The 20247-nt window shown below is 39.5% G+C and overlaps 1 protein-coding gene across 2 annotated transcripts; it reads right to left on the reverse strand.

Annotated features, from left to right (window-relative positions):
• Window positions 1-1180: 1180 nt before the first annotated feature.
• Window positions 1181-17496, reverse strand: CD164 (CD164 molecule). 2 transcript variants are annotated; one of them, XR_014806962.1, is made up of 6 exons: window positions 17224-17496; window positions 14137-14211; window positions 11727-12104; window positions 9771-10714; window positions 5629-5685; window positions 1181-3664 (listed from the first exon to the last, which is right to left on the reverse strand). XR_014806962.1 is itself a non-coding variant. In XM_001924626.6 (6 exons), the coding sequence occupies exons 1-6, from the start codon at window positions 17399-17401 to the stop codon at window positions 3498-3500; spliced, it is 585 nt and encodes a 194-aa protein (XP_001924661.2). In that variant the 5' UTR covers window positions 17402-17496; the 3' UTR covers window positions 1181-3497. The 2 variants fall into 2 exon arrangements, 1 of the variants encoding a protein (XP_001924661.2); XM_001924626.6 differs by having other exon boundaries at window positions 9771-9806; window positions 12033-12104.
• Window positions 17497-20247: the final 2751 nt, after the last annotated feature.

Below are 20247 nucleotides of genomic sequence, written 5' to 3' on the forward strand. Positions count from 1 at the left end.
ACACTGTAAGTAAACTATACTCCGATAAAATTAAAAACCAAAAAACAACTTAATCATTCTTCAGTAGGTAGATACTTCGGGTATTCACACTACTTCTATCATCAGAGAATTTAAGAATTTGGTGTATCTAATGAGTGGGAAAGTGTTGCAGGATAATAACATTAAAGTAAAAACTCAAGAGTTCCCTTGTGGTGTAGCAGGTTAAGGATCCAGCATTGTCATTGCAGCAGCTCAGGTTGTTGTGGCGTGGTTTCAAGTCCTGGCCGGGGGACTTCCACGTGACACCTGCATGGCTAAAAAACAAAAAAATTCAAAAAACTATTGCGAATGCTATTCTTATCAAAATAACAACTCACCTTTAGCAACATTTTAGAGCCTTCAATCCACTCTCCTGGGTTTTAAGCTAATAGGGGAATGTTTATTCTTTCTTCTTAGTTCAAAATCCTGTGATTTAATACAGAATATAATTTTGCCCAAAACATGGACCTACAGAACCAGATTTCACATACAAGCATGTGGCTTGGTACTAGATATTTATTTATTTTTTGCTTTTTTTTTTCAGGACCACAACCATAGCATATGGAAGTTTCCACTAGGGGTCGAATCAGAGCTGCAGCTGCCAGCCTTTGCCACAGCCACGTTAGATCCAAGCTGCATCTGCGACCTACACTGCAGCTCACAGCAATGCCAGATCCCTAACCCACTGAGGGAGGCCAGGGATCAAACTTACATCCTCATGAATACTAGTTGGATTCATTTCTGCTGAACCACAATGGGAGCGCCCAGTACTAGATACTTATACCAAGCACTCTGAACAGAAGACCAATTTTATCATAGGTGCAATTTGAATAAGGCAGAAAGTCACAGACAAGCTTTCCGGTATCTAACAACATATGGTATTCTCATAAATACTTGGTAAACTAGTGCATCAGTAATAATTTCTACTGATTTAAGGAAAATCAACTTGCATGTCATTCCCACAGGCACACCAAGTTCTCCCTCCAACTATCATTTCTAAGGTTCTGTTCTCCACTGATGAATATATCCCTTAGCTACTATCTGGTAGTCTTGAGGAGTAAGGAAAAACTGAGTAGACAAGCCATCCCCCAAAAAGACTAAGGCAAATTCACTAGCCTTAAATTTCAAAACACATTTGTGTTAATAAAAAAGAGCAGATTAATCCAATAAACATGTATTTATTTTAAATCAGTTTGGTACATGATACAGATTGGTTTTGCAGTTTTTAATGAACTAAAATAGAAATTTCTAAATACAGCAGTGTGTCTTCCTGTGCAACAAATATTTGTAAGGTAAAATAGGGATTTTAATAGAACTACATCTGCATGAACAAATCAGATGAAAAATCTGAAAAGGTTTCTATATACCTTCTGGATTAAAAAACCCAAAAATTATTAATGGCTCAAGATACTGAACTGCAAAAGGAAGAGGGGAAAGGCTGTGAGTTCTGTTGTAAGAGCTCTTCTTGTAAAATCTAATTCCAAATTATGATTCTGTTAGAGCAGTCTTCAAAATTACAGGAGAAGCTTTATCAGCTACATTTTCACAAAAATAGCTATAGTGTTAACATTAGCAACGTATTCACATCTAGGTAAGTGACAATTATACCATTATAGCTAATTTTTACCACTTTGGGAGAATGGAAATTCTATTTTCAACTGAATTTTGTATCTTATAGCGCTCACTAAAAACTAACAGCCATGGCACCGTTAAGAAACATTTTTGTGAGGTACCTAGAATGTTACTACTAAGGGGAACACAAAAATGTGAGGTAAGCCTACCTTTTCCCAAAAACCTTTGATGCCAGAGATTTTAAACAATTAAGGCACTTGAAAACATTAGGTGTATGTACAAATGTGCAAGTAAAACAACTTTAGCTGTACCAGCAAGTAACAAAGAAACAGTAAATCTTCATTTTAAGAACCTTTAATTATCTAAATGTAAGGAATTTTGGCTTATCAAATGGACCAAAGCAACTTGTCGTTTCTTACTATAAAATACTGAAAACCAAGTGCTAAACTCAGCCACTATAGGCTAAAGAAACTAAAACAAAAACCCTTAATGACCTAGAAAAGCAAAAGCTCATTTTCAACTTATTTAAGCCCCTGAACTAATCCAATATGTCAAAGGCAGGGAACAAGTATCCCTCTAAACCTGAAAATACTTGTGCTTCATAAGGAAACTAAAGAAATAGAGAAATATGCATGTTTACCATACTACAGAAACTGAAATTAAGAAGAAAGGATAGGAGAGGAGAAAGAAAAAGTACAATCTGTTTATCTGGGCAATCATTAAAATCTACAGTAATTTGATCAACTAAAATCCTTAGATTTCCTGAAATTACACTGTTGACATTTGCTGTCTCAAAACTTAAAATGACTGTCTCATTTAAAGAGTTAGTAAATGACTCTAAACTTATTTCTTTCTTGCCTAATAGAAATTACTTGCCTAATAGAAAGCTTGGTGGAAATCCTTATATGGTACAACAGTGTCAGGATATCTTTTTTGAAGTACAAAGGAACATATAATTAAATCAACTTTAGCTCTATACTTTTTAACAGCCATAAGAAAAAGGTTGGGAGATTTAATAGATGAAGGCTTTTGACTTTGTATAACATCCTTTAAGTTACTCAGGCTTGAAATAAAGTAGGTAGGTTTTCAATTAAATATGGTATCTAAAAGAAGGATTACTACTGCTCACATCAACAGTTGTATCCTCGGACCAACCTTTCCCTTCATTAATGTGAAAGAACAAATCAACATTTTAAGTTACAGTCTACCTTTCAGTCTGTCTTTTAAGGCACTGTTCTTTATTTTCTCAGTGATATAAGGTGCTTTACAAGTATGAACAATAACCTGCTATACTTTTATGTTTTTGTATCCTCTCCATTCATTTCTTTAAACCTGGAATGTAATTCCCTGTGTGGCATCTTTTTTCTAATGTAGAAAAAATAATAGTTATCAAGCACAGAATTTTACTCTAAGGATACTAAATTTATAAATTTATTCCACTTTTGAAATAATAGCCAAAAATCCACCTGATTGATGCTCATTTGGCACATTCTTCTCAATTCTGGTCACTAAACTACATCCTGAGTTAGGATGAAAACAATGCAGCTTACAGGCTTTAAAATGACTACATTTAAACTGCCAAAGAGTCATGAGGTTGTCTGCGCAGGACAATGTTTTCCATCACTTACAGAGTTACATTTGGCATGTCAAGAAGAGAGAACATAATCCCACAGCAGCAGCCATTTAAAGTAAAAGAAGACAGCTACAAGGATTCATGCAGAATATTTTAAATATTCCCATTGAGCAAAATGATTTAACTGATTTTTCTTCAAGGTTGATGGATGCTCCTATACGCATCCTTTGAAAATTTAAAGATCCTAGAATAGCGTCTTCCATGTGGGACATCTTGAAAGATATTTTGGTTTCAGTGAGTTACACGCCAGTCCTTGTTCACTTAGCAGGTCTGTTTACAGAGTGTGGTAGTTTCGTTCTTTAGATTTGCAGAATTTATAGAGAAAGAAAATTACAGCCTGCACACCCAAGACAAGGACAATTCCTCCAATGAAACTGGCTGCGTCAAAGGTAGACTTCCGCATAGGTTGAGTAGTTGGAGCTAAGGTGGTATTAGTTGTACCTATAAAGAGATAAAAGAAATAACAGTATTTAATAAGTCTCATGATCATCTACCATAATTTCAAGACCCACCTGAGCTATTACGCCACATGTTAAATTCTATAAAATATTTCATCTTGTGCCAAGGCTTTATATTTTCCTAATTGAAGAAGATAATCATTTTATCACTCTTTGTTCCACCCAGCCAACATCAAGTGGTCAATGTTGCTATACAATTTCAAATACGAAAACAACAGAAAATGATTCTCCTGGCACATTATGACCTGGAAACATGTCAAACACTTTTAAAATTTGCAATTTCTTTGGACTACATATTTCAGTTAATTTCTGGAGTAAATATTAATATTTGTGTTGAAAATTCATATAACTTTTGAATTTTACTAAATATAAGGTAAAATTACAAAAAAAACCTGAATAATCTGCAGTTTATAATTCTAACAAGTAGAAGAATTTATCATTAAAGGCATTTAAATGTTACTCTGCAAATTTTATAATAAAAAGTACTACCAAAGGAAATAAAGTACAAAAACTTAAACTTTCAGGGAGTAAAATGCTTCAAGAGGAAACAAAACTAAAATTCTTCTTCAGAGAATAAAATACTTCAACTGCAGCACCAGCCACTGTAACATAAAGCAATTTCATATTTAAAGTAAACTGTAATTTTTTCTTACACAGAGAAGCAAATAGAGAGTTCCCGTCATGGCTCGGTGGAAAAGAATCTGACTGGTATCCATGAGAACACAGGTTCCATCCCTGTCCTCACTTAGTGGGTTAAGGATCTGGCGTTGCCGTGAACTATGGTATAGGTTGCAGACACGGCTCAGATCTGGCGTGGCTGTGGCAGAAGCTGGCAGCTACAGCTCCAATTCAACCCCTAGCCTGGGAACCTCCACAGCCCGAGGGTGAGGCCCTGAAAAAGAGACACACACCCAAAAACAAACAAAAAAACAGGAAATAAACTCTAGTTCTGGTGGCTGTATAAGTTGGCCAGCTTTAGAATTAATCGTAACTATTCTGTATTTCTTCTTGTGAAGACTGGTTTCATTGCAACTTAGAGAAAGGCAGCACAATAGTATTATAAATGTGGCTGGAAGGAAGAGTTCCTAACCTGTGTACCTGGTGTCCTGTGGCGTAACCTAAACAGGATTTAATTTGTAAGTTAATTTTCACAGGCACTATCAAGGATTATAACAGAATATAAGAAATAGTAAGAAATATGACTAAGGTACACATTTGGTAGTCATCTTGCTTTTTAAGACCCTTCACAGTAAAAAGGATAGCTGTATTATCTTCACTCAAGCTGTCATGGTCTAATATAGCACAGAGCCAATCCCTAACAGTAATCAGTACTTAATTTTTAAGTTATCAGGAATGAGATTTCTCTACAGGTTGTAATGCTAAAAGGGTTTTGGAAAATCATTATCATTTAGTTCTAACATGTGATGCTAAATGTGAAAACACTAGAAGAGGGAGTTCCCATCGTACTTTTTTCTTACACAGAAAAGCAAATAGAGAGCTCCTGTCATGGCTCGGTGGAAACGAACCCGACTAGCATCCATGAGGACGTGGGTTCGACCCCTGGCCTCGCTCAGTGGGTTAGGAATCCAGCATTGCTGTGAGCTGTGGTGTAGGTCGCAGACACGGCTCGGTTCCGGAGTTACTATGGCTTTGGCGTAGGCCAGTGGTTATAGCTCTGATTGGACCCCTGGCCTGGGAACCTCCATATGCCGTGGGTGTGGCCCTATAAAGACAAAGGAGAAAAAAAAAAAAAAAGCGCTAGAAGAGGACTCTTGGCAAGTCTAACATTATTGCTTTAACAGCCTACTATCTTGGTCCTCCATACATAACAGGTGAACTTCAATTCATAACTATTCACGAATAAAACTGGAAAGTGATGACAGAAATAGTAAAAGGCAAAAATGCACATACATCCTGCCTCACTGTTGTTTAAAAACCCTCAATTACCTGATGTAGTAGCTGTGGTGGAAGCCGAAGAAGGGGAAGGCAGAGTTGTGGTTTTAGCTAGAATATAAACAAAATGTATTAAAAACTTAAATATCTATATTACTTAATTATCTAGTATCTATTTAAAAACAATGCTACCACTTCAACAAGCTTTTGATTTTTTAGAGAATAAAGGCCAAGTCTCAGCTAATGGTTCACTAACGTATCTGTGCATACAGAATATTAGCTTTTAATGTATTTTAAAACATTAAGCAAGCAAGCAAGTTCCCTAGTGTCCAGTGGGTTAAGGATCCAGCATTGTCACTGCTGTGGCTCGGGTTTGATCCCTGGCCCGGGAACTTCCACATGCTGCGAGTACAGCCCACCCTTCCTCCCAACCCCCAAAAGCAATCATAAAATGATGTTTATGTTAACAACTACGTACACATCTAAATATAAAAATTTATGTATACACTTGGATAAAGTTTGCAAAAGACACACAGAAGGGCAAGACATAGTATCTAGGTAAGGGAACTAAGGTTCTTTTTCAAAATGACCTGGCTTCTAAGACAAAAACTATTAACTTAAAAAGTCATGCTAAGAAACAAATACAATTCAGTATTTCTCATGTAGGTATCAAGATTTGTTTATCTTCTTCATTGCAGGGGGTTGGCAACCTTTTCTTAATGAAACAGATGGTAAATTTTTTAGACTATGTGCACTGGGGTAATGAAAAAGCAGCCAAAGACAACAAGCAAATGAATGGACATGGTTGTGTTCCAAAAAAATTTCATTTAAAAAGAACAGGTGTGGGGCCATAGTCCCACCAGTTTAGATTTTAAGAGCCCAAGGGTAAGATCTCATCTACTATACTACATGCGATCAAATGATTATTTGATGATGTCTCTAAAGAAATGCACTCATGGGAATAATCGGTTTGAATGTAAAAACATTTTAAGAACCAAAGCACTTTATTAAGAGACTTCTCATAATATCACTACTAGTAGCTATTAGTAAGCACTACGACATGTTCATACATATCTGTACCCCTTTCTCTTTCACTGTGAGCACTGTGGCCCCAATCTTGGTTGGAGAGTTAAGTCATCTTTCATTTCTATGAACATGTTATAAGGAAATATTTGATTTCATCTCTGATACGACTGACTCATAAAGAATTCCTAAAGGGTATGGTCATTATAAGACTTATACTTCCTGGCAAGTTTTTGTTGCTTATACATGCTGTGAAACCATAAAAAAACGCACAAATTAAACATGTTAAATTTTTTTCAAACTTAAAATACGATTCCTAATTTTGTCTAACCACATTAGGGGCAAAATTTATAAATTTGTTATTTGTTTCTCACTATCCACTCTCTGAACATGGTAAAAAATAATGCATTTTTTGAAATAGGTGAAACATTTACACATTTTTTTCTTTTTATAGCTGCACCTGTGGTATATGGAAGTTCCCGGGCCAGGGGTCAAATCAGAGCTGCAGCTGCCGGCCTACACCACAGCCACCGCAACACTCACCTAGACTACACTGGGTTCTTAACCCGCTGAGCCACAATGGGAACGCTATGCATTTTTACATCTGACCAAAGCATTACATTGATAAAATCTTCAAAATTAGTTACTACCTAGAGAATACTTCTCTTGATCTACTCTGAGTACTTTTCATTAAAAAAAAAAAAAAAATTCATAGATTATAAAAGCTGCTACTAACTACAAAATTTTAAAAATATAGCAAAGGTATTTAAGTGATTCTGTCATTCAAAGAAACATATTACTTCCTGCTGGCCATTTTTTAGACATGTATATACAAAAAAATAAAATAAAATAAAATAAAATTGTACTGGACCTACAATTTTCTACTTAAAATATTTTCCACTATACTTCTAATAAAACTGAATCATTTTACTCTAAGATATAATTTATATTTTTATTTATGTTTATAGTACTTATATTATTTGTTCTGGTGGAAAACTATATAATTAACCCCACTGAACCCCTATCTACCTAAATCAGATTCTCTCTGCATTGCTTCTTTCTCACTTGCTATCTTTAGCAGGTGCCGTGGAAAGAGACCATATAAATGCTTTTCAACCATTAATTGCCACTCAAATGAGGCATTTTCTGCAACCAAGCCCTGACTTGCTTCCACTGTATAGAACAAAAGAGACTCATGGTAGTTCACAGAGAACTCAGTATGGAGCAAGGGGAACTACATCAAAATTCAGAAGGGAAGAAACAAAAAGCAACCCCCAAAACAATGGTTTTGGGGAAACTATTCCCCCCACTCTCCCCTTTCTGTTCACATCCTACCTTCTAGAAATTCATTTTCTCTCAACATCTCTGCTTTCATCAACCTTTAACATCCTCCTCATCAATGACTTCTAATGGGTGCCAACAGCTTATGAGCACACCACCCTGTGCTCTCTAAAAATAAGTTTTGTAGTATTTGCAGATTTCCGCCCTGACTATTCCCACTGGAGCCATTAATTCAAGCTAACAACATGGCATCACTGAAGGTGCAGCTGGGATGAGCTGTGTGCAACTGGGCAGCAGAAGCTGGTACAAGATGGATCAACAATGCCTACATCTTCCAAAATGAGTTCTTGTACCTGTGACACCATTTGACTTTTTCCACTAGAAAAACTACACTGTGCTTAAAACACACACACAGTTTCTTAGGCACACTTCTCTGCCTATCCCTACTCAGTCCTCTTCCCACCTCTTCAGACATTACTGTTCCCAAGAGTTTAGTCCTCAAAAGCCGTATTCTCTATAAAAGCTGCTCCAGTAGATTCTACTACTGCCTACGCTGCTGAACTGACCTGTAGCTATGAGCTCTCCCATCACCTCAATCATTAAGTCCTTTCCTTCCTACTTCCTAAGTCAACTTGCATACATCTACAACTCCTCCTCATTAGTTCTTTAGATTTACTGCAACAGAATATCTCATCTGTGTTCACACTTGCCTCTTTCCAATCACCTCTCCGCACAGTCAGAATAAATTACTTTATTAAAATGCAAACATCTTCATGACTTCCATGCTTCAAACCCACCAGCAAGGCCTAGCACTTCCCAATCTGGCTCTGGACCTGCTGACTATCCAGCTGAACTTGTCCTCACCTTGTACTGGATACTCCAAATGCAATTCCCTGACTTTCACATCCCTTCATATGTGCTCCTCACTGCTCCACTTGAGAAGCTCTCCTCAGATTTTTTACCAGTGTAACTTCAAGAGTCAGTCAACATCTCCAAGAAGCTGTCACCACCCACTACTCAAGACACACACCCCTTCCTACAAATCCCCCCAAACACACTGTGGTTCCTGACCTTTCACAGCTCCTACAATAGACAAACTACTTCTGTTCTTAATCTATCTGCTAGCCTAGTACTTGTCCTAGAACACATGTTTTTAATTTACTCTTCCTATCAAATTGGTAAAAGATTTTTACAAGGAGACATTATTTAATGGTGTTGAAGGTGTGGTTAAGAAAACAAAAATCAAAACCTTCCCAGCTGTTGAGAGGAATGAAAGGTGTATCTTCCTGGAAAGCAATCAGTATTTAGAATCCTAAGATAATCATATCCGCTGACCTAGAATGCTGTCTGAATTAACCCTACCAGAGATGATAACAAGTATTTCCCAATAAGATGTTCACTACATGGAGAATGAAAGATGACCTAACTATCCAACCAAGAGTAGACGGATGAAATGCATACAATGATGCACACAGTAAGAAGGAGAACAATTCACACATGCATGGGCATAGCATCCAATTTCCTACTAAGTTTATCTATTTAGATATGTACAGAGAAAAGACTAGAACTGCTGGACAATTTTGGTATACCTATGGATGATGGGAATTAATTTTCTTTAGGCATCTGTATTTCCCACAGAGTTCCACAAAATTCAGTCTGCAGACTCACTATACAAAGGTACAGCAAATCTCAGATTCAATGAAAGTTAAACACATGTGTCACTGTCACAAAGAGTACACATTAATGTAATTATTGTGGCCCAAGACTAAATATGTCTACTAATTTTAAAAATTATGCTAATGATTTTTAGATATTTAAATACTAAAGTTATTCATCAAGAAAGCTTAAAAAGTTTGAAAGGATAAAGAAAAGAATCAGTTATCTTGTATTACCTGTAGAATTGGTTGGCAACGGTGTGACAGTGGGCCCTATTTAAAAGACAAACAAACATGTAAATCAAAACTATCTAAGATATCACAACTTGTAACACTATTTCCTAACTCACAGTCATTTGAGTACCACTTTCACAACTTTTCTTTTTATAGCCGTAAACCTTGTGGCATATGGATGTTCCTGGGCCAGGAGCTGAACCAAAGTTGCATCTGAGGCCTATGCCATAGCCATGGCAACACTGACACTAGATCCAAGCTGCATCTGCTACCTATGCTGCAACTTGTGGCAACACTGGATCCTTAACCCACTGAGCAGGGCTAGGAATCGAACCCATATCCTCACAGAAACATTGGATCCTTAACTTGCTGAGCCACAACTCTATTTTCCCACTCAAATACCACCTATGAGGGAGACTAGCAGTTGCTCTGTTCTAATACCGGTCTCCCCTTTTTTAGAAATAAAAGCACCAATTTCTAGTGACAACCTCTCCTGTAAAGACATTTCTTAGCCTCCCCTGAAGCTAAGAAGCCATGTGTAATTTCTCAGAAGCACCCATAGGTAGATCGGGGCTTCTCGTTTCCCCTCCTCTTCCTGATGGTAGGGAAACCATTTTGATGTATGGAACATGAGCACTCACCTTGGAGAATAAGGTCAAAGCCATTTTTGAGGAATGACACAGTAAAAACCTAGATGGAGCCTGCGTCTCTAGTGGTTGTAGAGATGCCACTCTAGCCTTCTAGCTGCACTCAAGTCCAGACTTCCTTACACCAAACTCAACTTAACCGACTGATTAAACCACCGTAATCTGGGGTTTTATATCCTTAATAGCCATAGAAACTAATCCTAACTGATATATCACCAAATAGGTAGAATTAGTCTTTTTTTTTTTTGGTCTTTTTGCCTTTTTCTAGGGCCGCTCCTGAGGCATATGGAGGTTCCCAGGCTAGGGGTCTAATTGGAGCTGTAGCCACCGGCTTACGCCAGAGCCACAGCAACCCCAGATCAGAGTTGAGTCTGTGACCTACACTACAGCTCACGGCAACACCGTACCTTTAACCCACTGAGCAAGGCCAGGGATCAAACCGGCAACCTCATGGTTCGTAGTCGGATTCGTTAACCACTGAGCCACGACGGGAACTCCAATTTTTCTTTAAATTAATTTATTTTTTGTTATACTTAACATTGTTCCCAAGCAACATCATAAAATCACAGATACACAAACATTAAAATCAATATTAAAACTGTTCATCTACCATCTAAGCCATATTATGGACTCTATGCAGGGTTTAACTGATCTCATACTGATGATGTCTCAGTTACAAAGTTCAAGTTAAGATGAGGGAGGGGAAGGGAATGAGGAAACCCCTACCAAAATTAAATACTATAGGTAGTCTTTCAAGGTTACTGACACATTCCAGAAAAATCCTTTACTCTTTTAAATTATTATCTACATGCCAAATTAGGAGTTTGACTTAACCATTAATTTATAATCTTGTGAAAAAAACATAATCTAGGAATTAACTACTTTCTGGGTAAAGAGTAAAGGTTAAATTATCAAGTTCCTCAAGTAAAAGTACAGAAAACAGATGAATATGGAGAGGATTCATTAACACACATGATGCTACAGTCTGAGAGTCACCAGTACCATAACTAAGAAAGTACCAAAACAAGGTGGTCCAGACCTGTAAAATGAAATAGAGGGTCTAAAATGCAGGTCGTTTTTGGGAGTTCCCGTCGTGGTTCAGTGGTTAACGAATCAGACTAGGAACCATGAGTTTGGGGGTTCGATCCCGGCCTTGCTCAGTGGGTTAAGGATCCAGCATTGCAGTGAGCTGTGGTGTAGGTTGCAGATGCGGCTCGGATCCCGTGTTGCTGTGGCTCTGGCAAGGCCAGTGGCTACAGCTCTGATTCGACCCCTAGCCTGGGAACTTCCATATGCTGCAGGAGCGGCCCACGAAATCGCAAAACGACAAAAAATAAGTAAATAAATAAAATGCAGGTAGTTTCTGAAAGAGTTAAAAGTAGAGGAGATAATCTGTATTTACAGTATTCCACAGTGTGTTCAGCCAAATGACTAAATCAAGCTTTAAAACACTGTCCCTTTAGTAATCAATATGAATATGCTATTCACATCCAAATTTGTAAGGAGATTAGAATTAAGGAAATGCCTCGAACCAAATACTGAAATAAGGCTTTCCAAGGCAAGGATCTTCCTCACCTCTTCGTGGCCACCCTCCCCAGATGCCCGTGTGAAGACTTACCAGAACAGAAGTCTGTGCCGTTCACCACGTGGCAATCACTAACTGTTGAATTATCTGAACAGTAGCTTTTACCTGTTGGGAGGAGGGGAGAGTAAGGACAACAACAACAAAGAGCACCAATTACTCTTCTTTTTTTTTTTTTTGGCTGCACCTGCGGCATGCAGAAGTTCCCGGGCCAGGGATCAGAACCGGCACCACCACAGTAACCAGAGCCACTGCAGTGACAATGCTGGATTCTTAACCGGCTGAGCCACGGGGGAACACCTCATTCACATCATCTTTGACTTTGCTACTATGCTCCAGAGTTGCTTCCAAAAATCGAACTCTAGAGGTATAAACTCTCTAGAAGTCTAGAGATGAACAAAATACTTATTATCTTTCCCCCATTGTTTTAGACATATTATCAGGATCTCTCCAAATATCCTTTCAAAATCCACATGAATATAATGAAGAGATAAATCAGAAGCACATAGATCCCAGAAATGTAGTACTATACAAGGAAGGCTGTTAGCATCCACAGGAGGGCTGAGTCAAGAGGGAGAAGTGCTCAGAAACTAATAAAGGCTTAGTAAACAGGGGAGATGGCCACAGCAGCAGCTGGACCTCTGTTCCAGGTCTCTGCTTTAGTCTTCGCCACCTTCTAAAACCACTTTCCTGAGTAGGAACACTTGTAGCAAGAGTAAAGGAAAGCCTTCCCTAAACATATCCTACAGTAAGGCATTCAATCTCTAAAACCTGCCCATTCTGCCATAAATGAGGGGAGGAGCCCACTTTTAAATTCCATTTATGACCTAAAAAAAGTCACTCTTATACAACAAAAAAGTTAACCCAAACTTAGGCTAATATCTTAATTTTAAAGGAAGCTTTTTTTTTTTTTTTTTTTCGTCTCTTTAGGGCTGCACCCACAGCATATGGAAGTTACCAGGCTGGGGGTCGAATCAGAGCTGCAGCTGCTGGCCTATGCCACAGACACAGCCATGCCAGATCCGTAACCCACTGAGTGAGGCCAGGGATTGAACCCTCGTCCTCATGGATACTAGTCAGGTTCATTACCACTGAGCCAGGAAGGATATTCCTAAAAGAAGCTTTCAAACTTTTTTACATTTGTGATATAATTTCTGGAACAAGCATTTTATCTAGTTATATACAAGGAGGCACTCATTCTAGACTTAAATACCATACTTGAGATTTAAAATCACTTGGCAGCATACTGCAGGATAAGACTTCACTCATATTGATTTGGATTTCTTGGTATCTTTATGTTTTCCTTCATCACTGGGACAATTAGTTTGGCTTCCACCTGGATTAAACTGGCAGGCTATCTGGATGCAGTGTTATTAAGTGGTGGAGTAGATTAAAGAGAGCTAATTTCTGGAACTCTTGAATTTTTTAATGAAGAATAAAAAAGTTTAACCTGTAGATTTGGTTTTTTCTTTATATATAAAAAAACTTGAGAATGTTTTGCTGATAAGAAAAAAATGCAACCATCTTACCTTAAGAAAACAATAATTTATGCTGTAATCCCTTGGTTATAATAAAAACATTATTGGCATTTCAAAGTATCTCCATCTACCTCTTTATCCCTCAATCAAACTAAAAATAACTTTAAAACTTAACAAAAGTACAAAAAAAGAGTTACTCTTCCCACCTCATTCTTCTTCCATATCTAAGTATCCAACAAAGCTTCATAAGGTCTCTTTAGTAAGACATCTACAGAAGATACATGCCTCAAATATTTTCTTGAGGGAGAGTTTTCAGGGAGAAATCTCACAACTTTCTTTCACAGCTAATTTTAGTGTATTAGTACACTTAACCTAACTACAATAAAATCTCTCTTCTTCTTAAAGCTATTGAGTCTTAATTATCAAGTCTAAGGAATTAAAGGGGAGAGGGGAATGGGAGACAAGAAAATATTTTACGGGGAGTATTAAGCAATTAGTACTTTAAAGGGAAAGCATTTAATTTGCAAAATAAGTAGTGCACACCATCCCAAATGTTTTACATAATTTTCAAATGTTCAAGAATACTTTGCTGTATTTTTCTTAAATGTTAGAACATTACAATATTTAATTCTCAAAATTAAAGTAATCCCAAAGTTCCTTACCTTTACATTCTATCCAAAAGCAGGTATTATTAGCATCAAAACAAGAAATACAGCTGTTGCGATTTTCACAGATTTCTGGGGGAAGGAGGATATCAAATATATATTAAATCAATTAATCGGTAACTCATTTTGAGTTTGTACTACTTATCTTGTTAAAAGCAAGCATTACACACAGTACCACACTTACTAATTCATAAAATGGCAAAAAACTTCATAACCCACCCAAAGACGAATGAATAAATATGTACAATGGAGTATTATTCAGCCATTAAAAAAGGAAATCCTGTTATAGGTGAACCCTGAGGATATTACGCTAAGTGAAATTAGCTAGTCACGATAGGACAAATACTGCATGATTCCACTTACATAGTATCTAAAATTGTCAAAGTCTGAATCAGAAAGTAAAATACTGGTTGCCAGGGGCTGGGAGAGGGTAAATGGAAATCTGGTGTTCGATAAGTACAAAGTTTCAAGCAAGATGAAAAACTCTGGATATCTTCTAAACAACACTGTGCTCATAGATAATACTATACAGTATACATAAAAATCTACTAAGAGAGATTTTTTAACCACACACAGAAATAAAAAACATAAAGTGGCTTACTAAGGAATTACAATAATTATAAAAGACTTACTAAGTCAGAAGTCAACACAATAAAGGGGGGAAAAAAGCACAATCTTTTGGGAATGCGAATGCTCAATACTTCACGGTACCTATCTAAACACCCCCTTTTCACATAGCAACTATCTTAGACAGTCAGTGTTTTCTTGAGGCATTTTAAAGCACTCTTTAAAGAGAAAAATACTGGGGAAAAGGCTGTTACAAGGCTAATACGACACACAAGGAAATCACCTGCAGCGAAACATCAGATGAGAAGTGCAATTTTTAATATTAATAAAAATTTACTACAGGTTGAACCCAAGCTCCATGATGCCTATTCCAAAAAACCTGAGACTAGCCATTTATTACCACTTTTTTCTTTTTCAGCAGCACCGATGGCATAAGGAAGTTCCCAGGCCAGGGATCAAATCCGAGCCACAGCTGCCACCTACTCCACAGCTGGGCAACAATGGATCCTTAACCAACTGTGCTGGGCCAGGGGCCAGGGATCAATCCTCAGCCAGAGACAATGCTGGATCATTAGCCCTCTGTGTCACAGCAAGAACTTGGAGATAGATAATTTCTAAATGACCCACTCTTTCCGGGGTTTTCCAGGACAGGAGGGTAAGAGACAACACATCTGGAAGAGGCTACACTGATGTTGGAACATTTAACAGGTTAGAAAAGTCTCTGTCAATAACTTAAATCAAAAGGCTCTGAGACAAGACATAAGAAAAGGCTAACTACAATTCAATGTCTGGACAAATGGACTATAGAACTGCGCTCTGTCCATTTTCCTAGAAGCTAGGTGCCTCCAAAAAACGTTGTCATTTGCCTTCCCTGTACCTAAAAAATAGTTCTGCACAGAAGGATTGAATTTCAATATTTATCAGAGACTTGGACATATTTATCGGAGACATGGCACCCTTTGAGGACTGGGGGAGGTGGTCACAAAGTAGAAATTAGTTCTTCAGATGTCTGTATACAGACAAAAAATGCTAGTTGTTTAAATCTTTTGTGCTTGATGATGAATGTTTGGGTAGCAGAGTGAACATTACTTACAATGAACTAAATGTGCTCCCCTTCAGACTGCAGTTTGTCCAACTACCAATTACAGAAAATACAAATCATCTCCTTTGCATTCATTTCAATTACACAAATGCAATGAACATGTTTCCAAGCCTCTCTTTACACACACACACACCAACAGTTCAAACTACCAATATGCACAAATACAAAACATTCTGCTCTATCATCTTAGAAATAGTGTGGCAAGAATTTCAGTATTGTACTGCGATTCTCTTTCCTCATCAAAACATGTTTGAATTTTACCATCATACCTTTCTAAATCTAACAAATAACATTACGTATTTCATTAAACTCCTATAAAACACAACAACTAGGGAAGATATTGTAAAACAACACGATCAGCCTGAAAAAAAAATACCAAGGTAAAAATCGTTACACTTCAGCAATTCTTCCATCAAGATGCCAGTTACTTCTCACCCAATATTAATTAGAACAGCCAATCACACTAGACTGCAGGTTTTAGATATCTAGAGAAGTTCTTCACCTTATTACCTCAAATTTATCTCCCCCTCTCTCGTGTGTTGTCAAAGCACTGCCAAATTCTGCTAAGAGATTTAGTGTATGCCTAAACCAGTTCCCAGATCGTCTGTAGAGCTTAATAAAAGGTGTTCCAGACCGGGCTTTAGAAAATCCAGAGACCTGGGTTCGAATCTCAGCTTCTCAAACTACTAAACATAGGGTTTTGACACAGTTAATTTATCTCCTTCCATCTCCTAAGTTTCACCACCTATCTTTGAGTTTGAGATATATGCGAAGTACCAGATATACGAATGGGTATGGTACTTTTCCTCCATTGCACATATAGCATGGGGCGTATTAAGCTTTAATTAATTAAAAGCTCCAACCTCAAATACATCCCATACCTATCCGCAAAATCGATGTAATTAAATCCCAAGCCACTTATTTTTTCACACCCAGGTCTGAGGCACCAGAAAACGTTAACGTCTTCAGCGTCTCTTTCCCTCTTTCGCCAACCTCAGGAGAAGCCTGCCTTCGAAAAGAAAACCTGGGTGGACAAACGACTAACGCCAACGAGAGGGAATTCGGTCTCGTCGCCAACTTTGGAGGCGGCCGCCTCGCCCCATAATCAACCTCACCGCTGCCACCGCGGAAGGAAGCCACGTCCCCTCTTCCGAGCCTGAAGTCAGGCTGGGGATTACGAGGCACTTTTAAACAGCACCACGGCGCGGGATACTGTGAGGTCGGAAACCGCCGCCCCTTCCCCCCAGGGCGCTTCCCCACCTCGGCCACCGCGGCCACCTCGGCCTGGTCCCGGCTGGACTCGGACGGGCCGCCATGTTGCCTGAGCGCGGCCCGCCCGGGCCCCGGCTCCGCGGGCATCGCGGGCGGCTCCGCCCGGGAGAAGAGCGTAGGAAGCCCGTAGGACCGGCGCCCACCTGGTGCTGGAGTGGGGAGCGTCTTCGGCGGCGCGGAGGTTGTCTGGGTGGTGGGCGGTGAAAGCCAGGGTGTAGTCGTACTCGGAGGCAGGATGGTGCTGTTCTTCGCCGCTGTCAGCACGCAGAGCGCGGCCAGGCAGCCGACGGCCCAAAGAAGCTGGCGGGAGAGCCCCAACATCGCGTCCTTCGCGCTGGCGTCCAAGCGAAAGATGAGGTGCTCAACGGAGCGTGCGTCCCTCTGTCCCCTGCGGCGATGCCCTCGAGATTTCGCTCCCCCCGCGGGAGCGTGCCGGGGTCACGTGAGCTACCCCAGGGCCGCGGCGTGCGGAGGCGGGGCGCTGGCGACACCAACTGGAATCCTACGGGAGGGGGAACAGGAACATCGAGAGGAAACCTGAAGGAAGCTGTCCCTCCAAGCGACTGTATATAGCGAAGAAACTGGACAGACACATAAAATTCTTTTCTTTACCCTGAGACTGTCACAAGGATGCGGCTGGGCTTTTCTCGTTCCGGCAACAGAGAAGGCTCCCACCCCGTCTTGGATGGGACAAGCTATATGACGTAGCCACGGCGTCGCGGCGGTGAATCGGCTAGACCCCACGTGACCCCCGGAGCCGCGCCCCTAGGACCCGAGTACCGCAAGGCGGAAGTAGTTTCCAGGCGTTTCGCTCAGGACCCGGGCAGGCATAAAGTTTGTACTGCCCTCGCGCGTTGCCAAGGTGCTTGCATAAGTATCCTTCTCAGGACCCGCGCGTTTCCCATTGAAAGTGGGTTTTGTTGTAAGTGACCTCGTGTTAGGAAATCCCAGGGAAATGGAGATACCGCGCGCGGTTCAGTTTTTGCTCTGGCGCCCACACTACGTGAGCGGCTGAGACACTGAAAGCGTTCTCCTGCTTTCCAGCCGGAGCCGCACACCATCTGCCTCTGTCACACTTTCACACCTTGAGTTTTCTGAGTCTCTCGCGGTTTCAGCCAGTGAGCGGTGGCAGCCGCCGGTCCGTGCCACTGCTATAGTGGAAGCATCAAAGACGGTAGAGTTGGAAATCCATCTGGGTTGTTCCCACCCCCACTTTACAGGTGAAGAAACCGAGACTCAGAAAAGTGACTCGACTGAAAGGCACAATTGCTTGGCGTCATGGCTGGATTTTGAAATGCCTGTTAATATTCTGCCACTGCTCAGGCTTTTAGTAGGGATGAGCGCCATCTGATGCTCAGTCTCACAAAAATATTTACGCATACAGCCATGCTTCTATCAAATGGTAAAAGTTGGATTATAAAGCTGTTTTCAGCTATTTGTATTTATCATTTAATTTTAATTGCGCACACCTATCCTAAAAAGAAAAAGTAACGCAACATCAGTAGCTTTTGTGAGATGTACCCCGCTATGGAATCCACCCCCCCCCAAAAGATGACTGTGTAAGCTATTTACCTTGTTTACCTAAACTTGAAGGCTTTCCTAAACCTACAATCAAATCAGTGGGGTGCTTGTGTACCCTCCTGACTATAAACATTTGTTCCATGAACTAGGCTAGTTAGAGATTGCTTGGATGTAAGCCAGAAACTCGTTTTTTTACTGGTCCAACTTGCCATCCAAAGCATGAGAGTACAACCAAGTAAGTAAGTGAGGTCTCATCATCAGCCTTCAAACCTATCTCTTCAGTCAGGATTCCTCTCACACAGTATTTATTTAGCACATGACCATCTGATACCAGACCAAATGAAGGCACTAGTCAACTTTTTTTTTAATGTTGAAAATGTAATAGAAGTTCTGTTTTCTTCCCATACCCGGATGGATTGTCTCCATGCTAAGATGAAAACACGCTATTGTGGAGGCCACTGTTTTACAGTTTGCCACGGGGTGTTCAACTCTAGTTGTCAAATTTTTGTTGGTCTTCGTAAGGGGACATTTCACTCTTGTTTTTAAGACTAAAAAAGCATCAGCTTATTTAGCACAGCATCTGTTGAGCCAGGTCAAGGAAGACTTCCAAAGTTATTTTCACCATTTCAAACCAAGGACTGGCATCTAAAATAGAGTTTTTGGAGTTCCTGTCGTGGATGAGCAGAAACCAATCTGACTAGCATCCATGTAGGTTGCAGATGTGGTTTGGATCTGGCATTGCTGTGGCTGTGGCGTAGGCCAGCAGCTACAGCTCTGATTCATCCTCTAGCCTGAGAACCTCCATATGCCATGGGTGTGGCCCTAAAAAGACAAAAACAAATTTTTTTTAATAAAATAGTTTTTTTATATTGACGATAATTGATTTACAATATTGTGTTAGCTTCAGGTGTATAGCAAAGTAATTTTCATTATTTCTCCCCTTCCCCTTTGGTAACCATAAATTTGTTTTCTATGTCTGGAGTCCAGTTCTGTTTTGTAAATAAGTTCATTTGCATTATTTTTAGATGCCACAGATAGTATTTGTCTTTCTCTATTGACTTGATTTAGTGTGATAATCTCTAGGTCTGTCCATGTTGCTGCAAATGGCATTCTTTCACTCTTTTTTTATTTTTAGTGGCGGGGTAATATCCCACTGTGTGTGTGTGTGTGTGTGTGTGTGTGTGTGTGTGTGTGTGTCTTTCTTTGTGTGTGTGTATACCACACCCCTTTGTCCATGGACACTTAGGCTGCTTCCATGTCTTGTCTATTGTGAATGGTGCCATTATGGATATTGGGGTACATGTATCTTTTTTAATTAAAGCTTTTGTCTTTTCTGGATATATGCCCAGGAGTGGGATTGCTGCATCATATGGTAACTCTATTTTTAGTTTTTAAGAAACCTCCATACTCTTTTCCATAGTAGTGCACCAATTTACACTCCCACTGACAGCGTTCCCTTTTCTCCATGCCCTCCTCAGCATTTATTATTTGTAGACTTTTTGATGATGGTCATTCTGATTGGTGTGAAGTAACACCTCATTGTAGTTTTGACTTGCATTTCTCTAATAATTAGTAATGTCGAGCATCTTTTCATGTGCCTGTTATCCATCTGTATGTCTTCTTTGGAGAAATGTCTATTTAGGTCT

This window comes from Sus scrofa, chromosome 1, assembly GCF_054392235.1.
Source record: "Sus scrofa isolate SSC_HxYL_T2T_F1_AM1 chromosome 1, Sscrofa_HxYL_maternal_Yorkshire_Landrace_v2.0, whole genome shotgun sequence".
NCBI lineage: Eukaryota > Metazoa > Chordata > Mammalia > Artiodactyla > Suidae > Sus > Sus scrofa.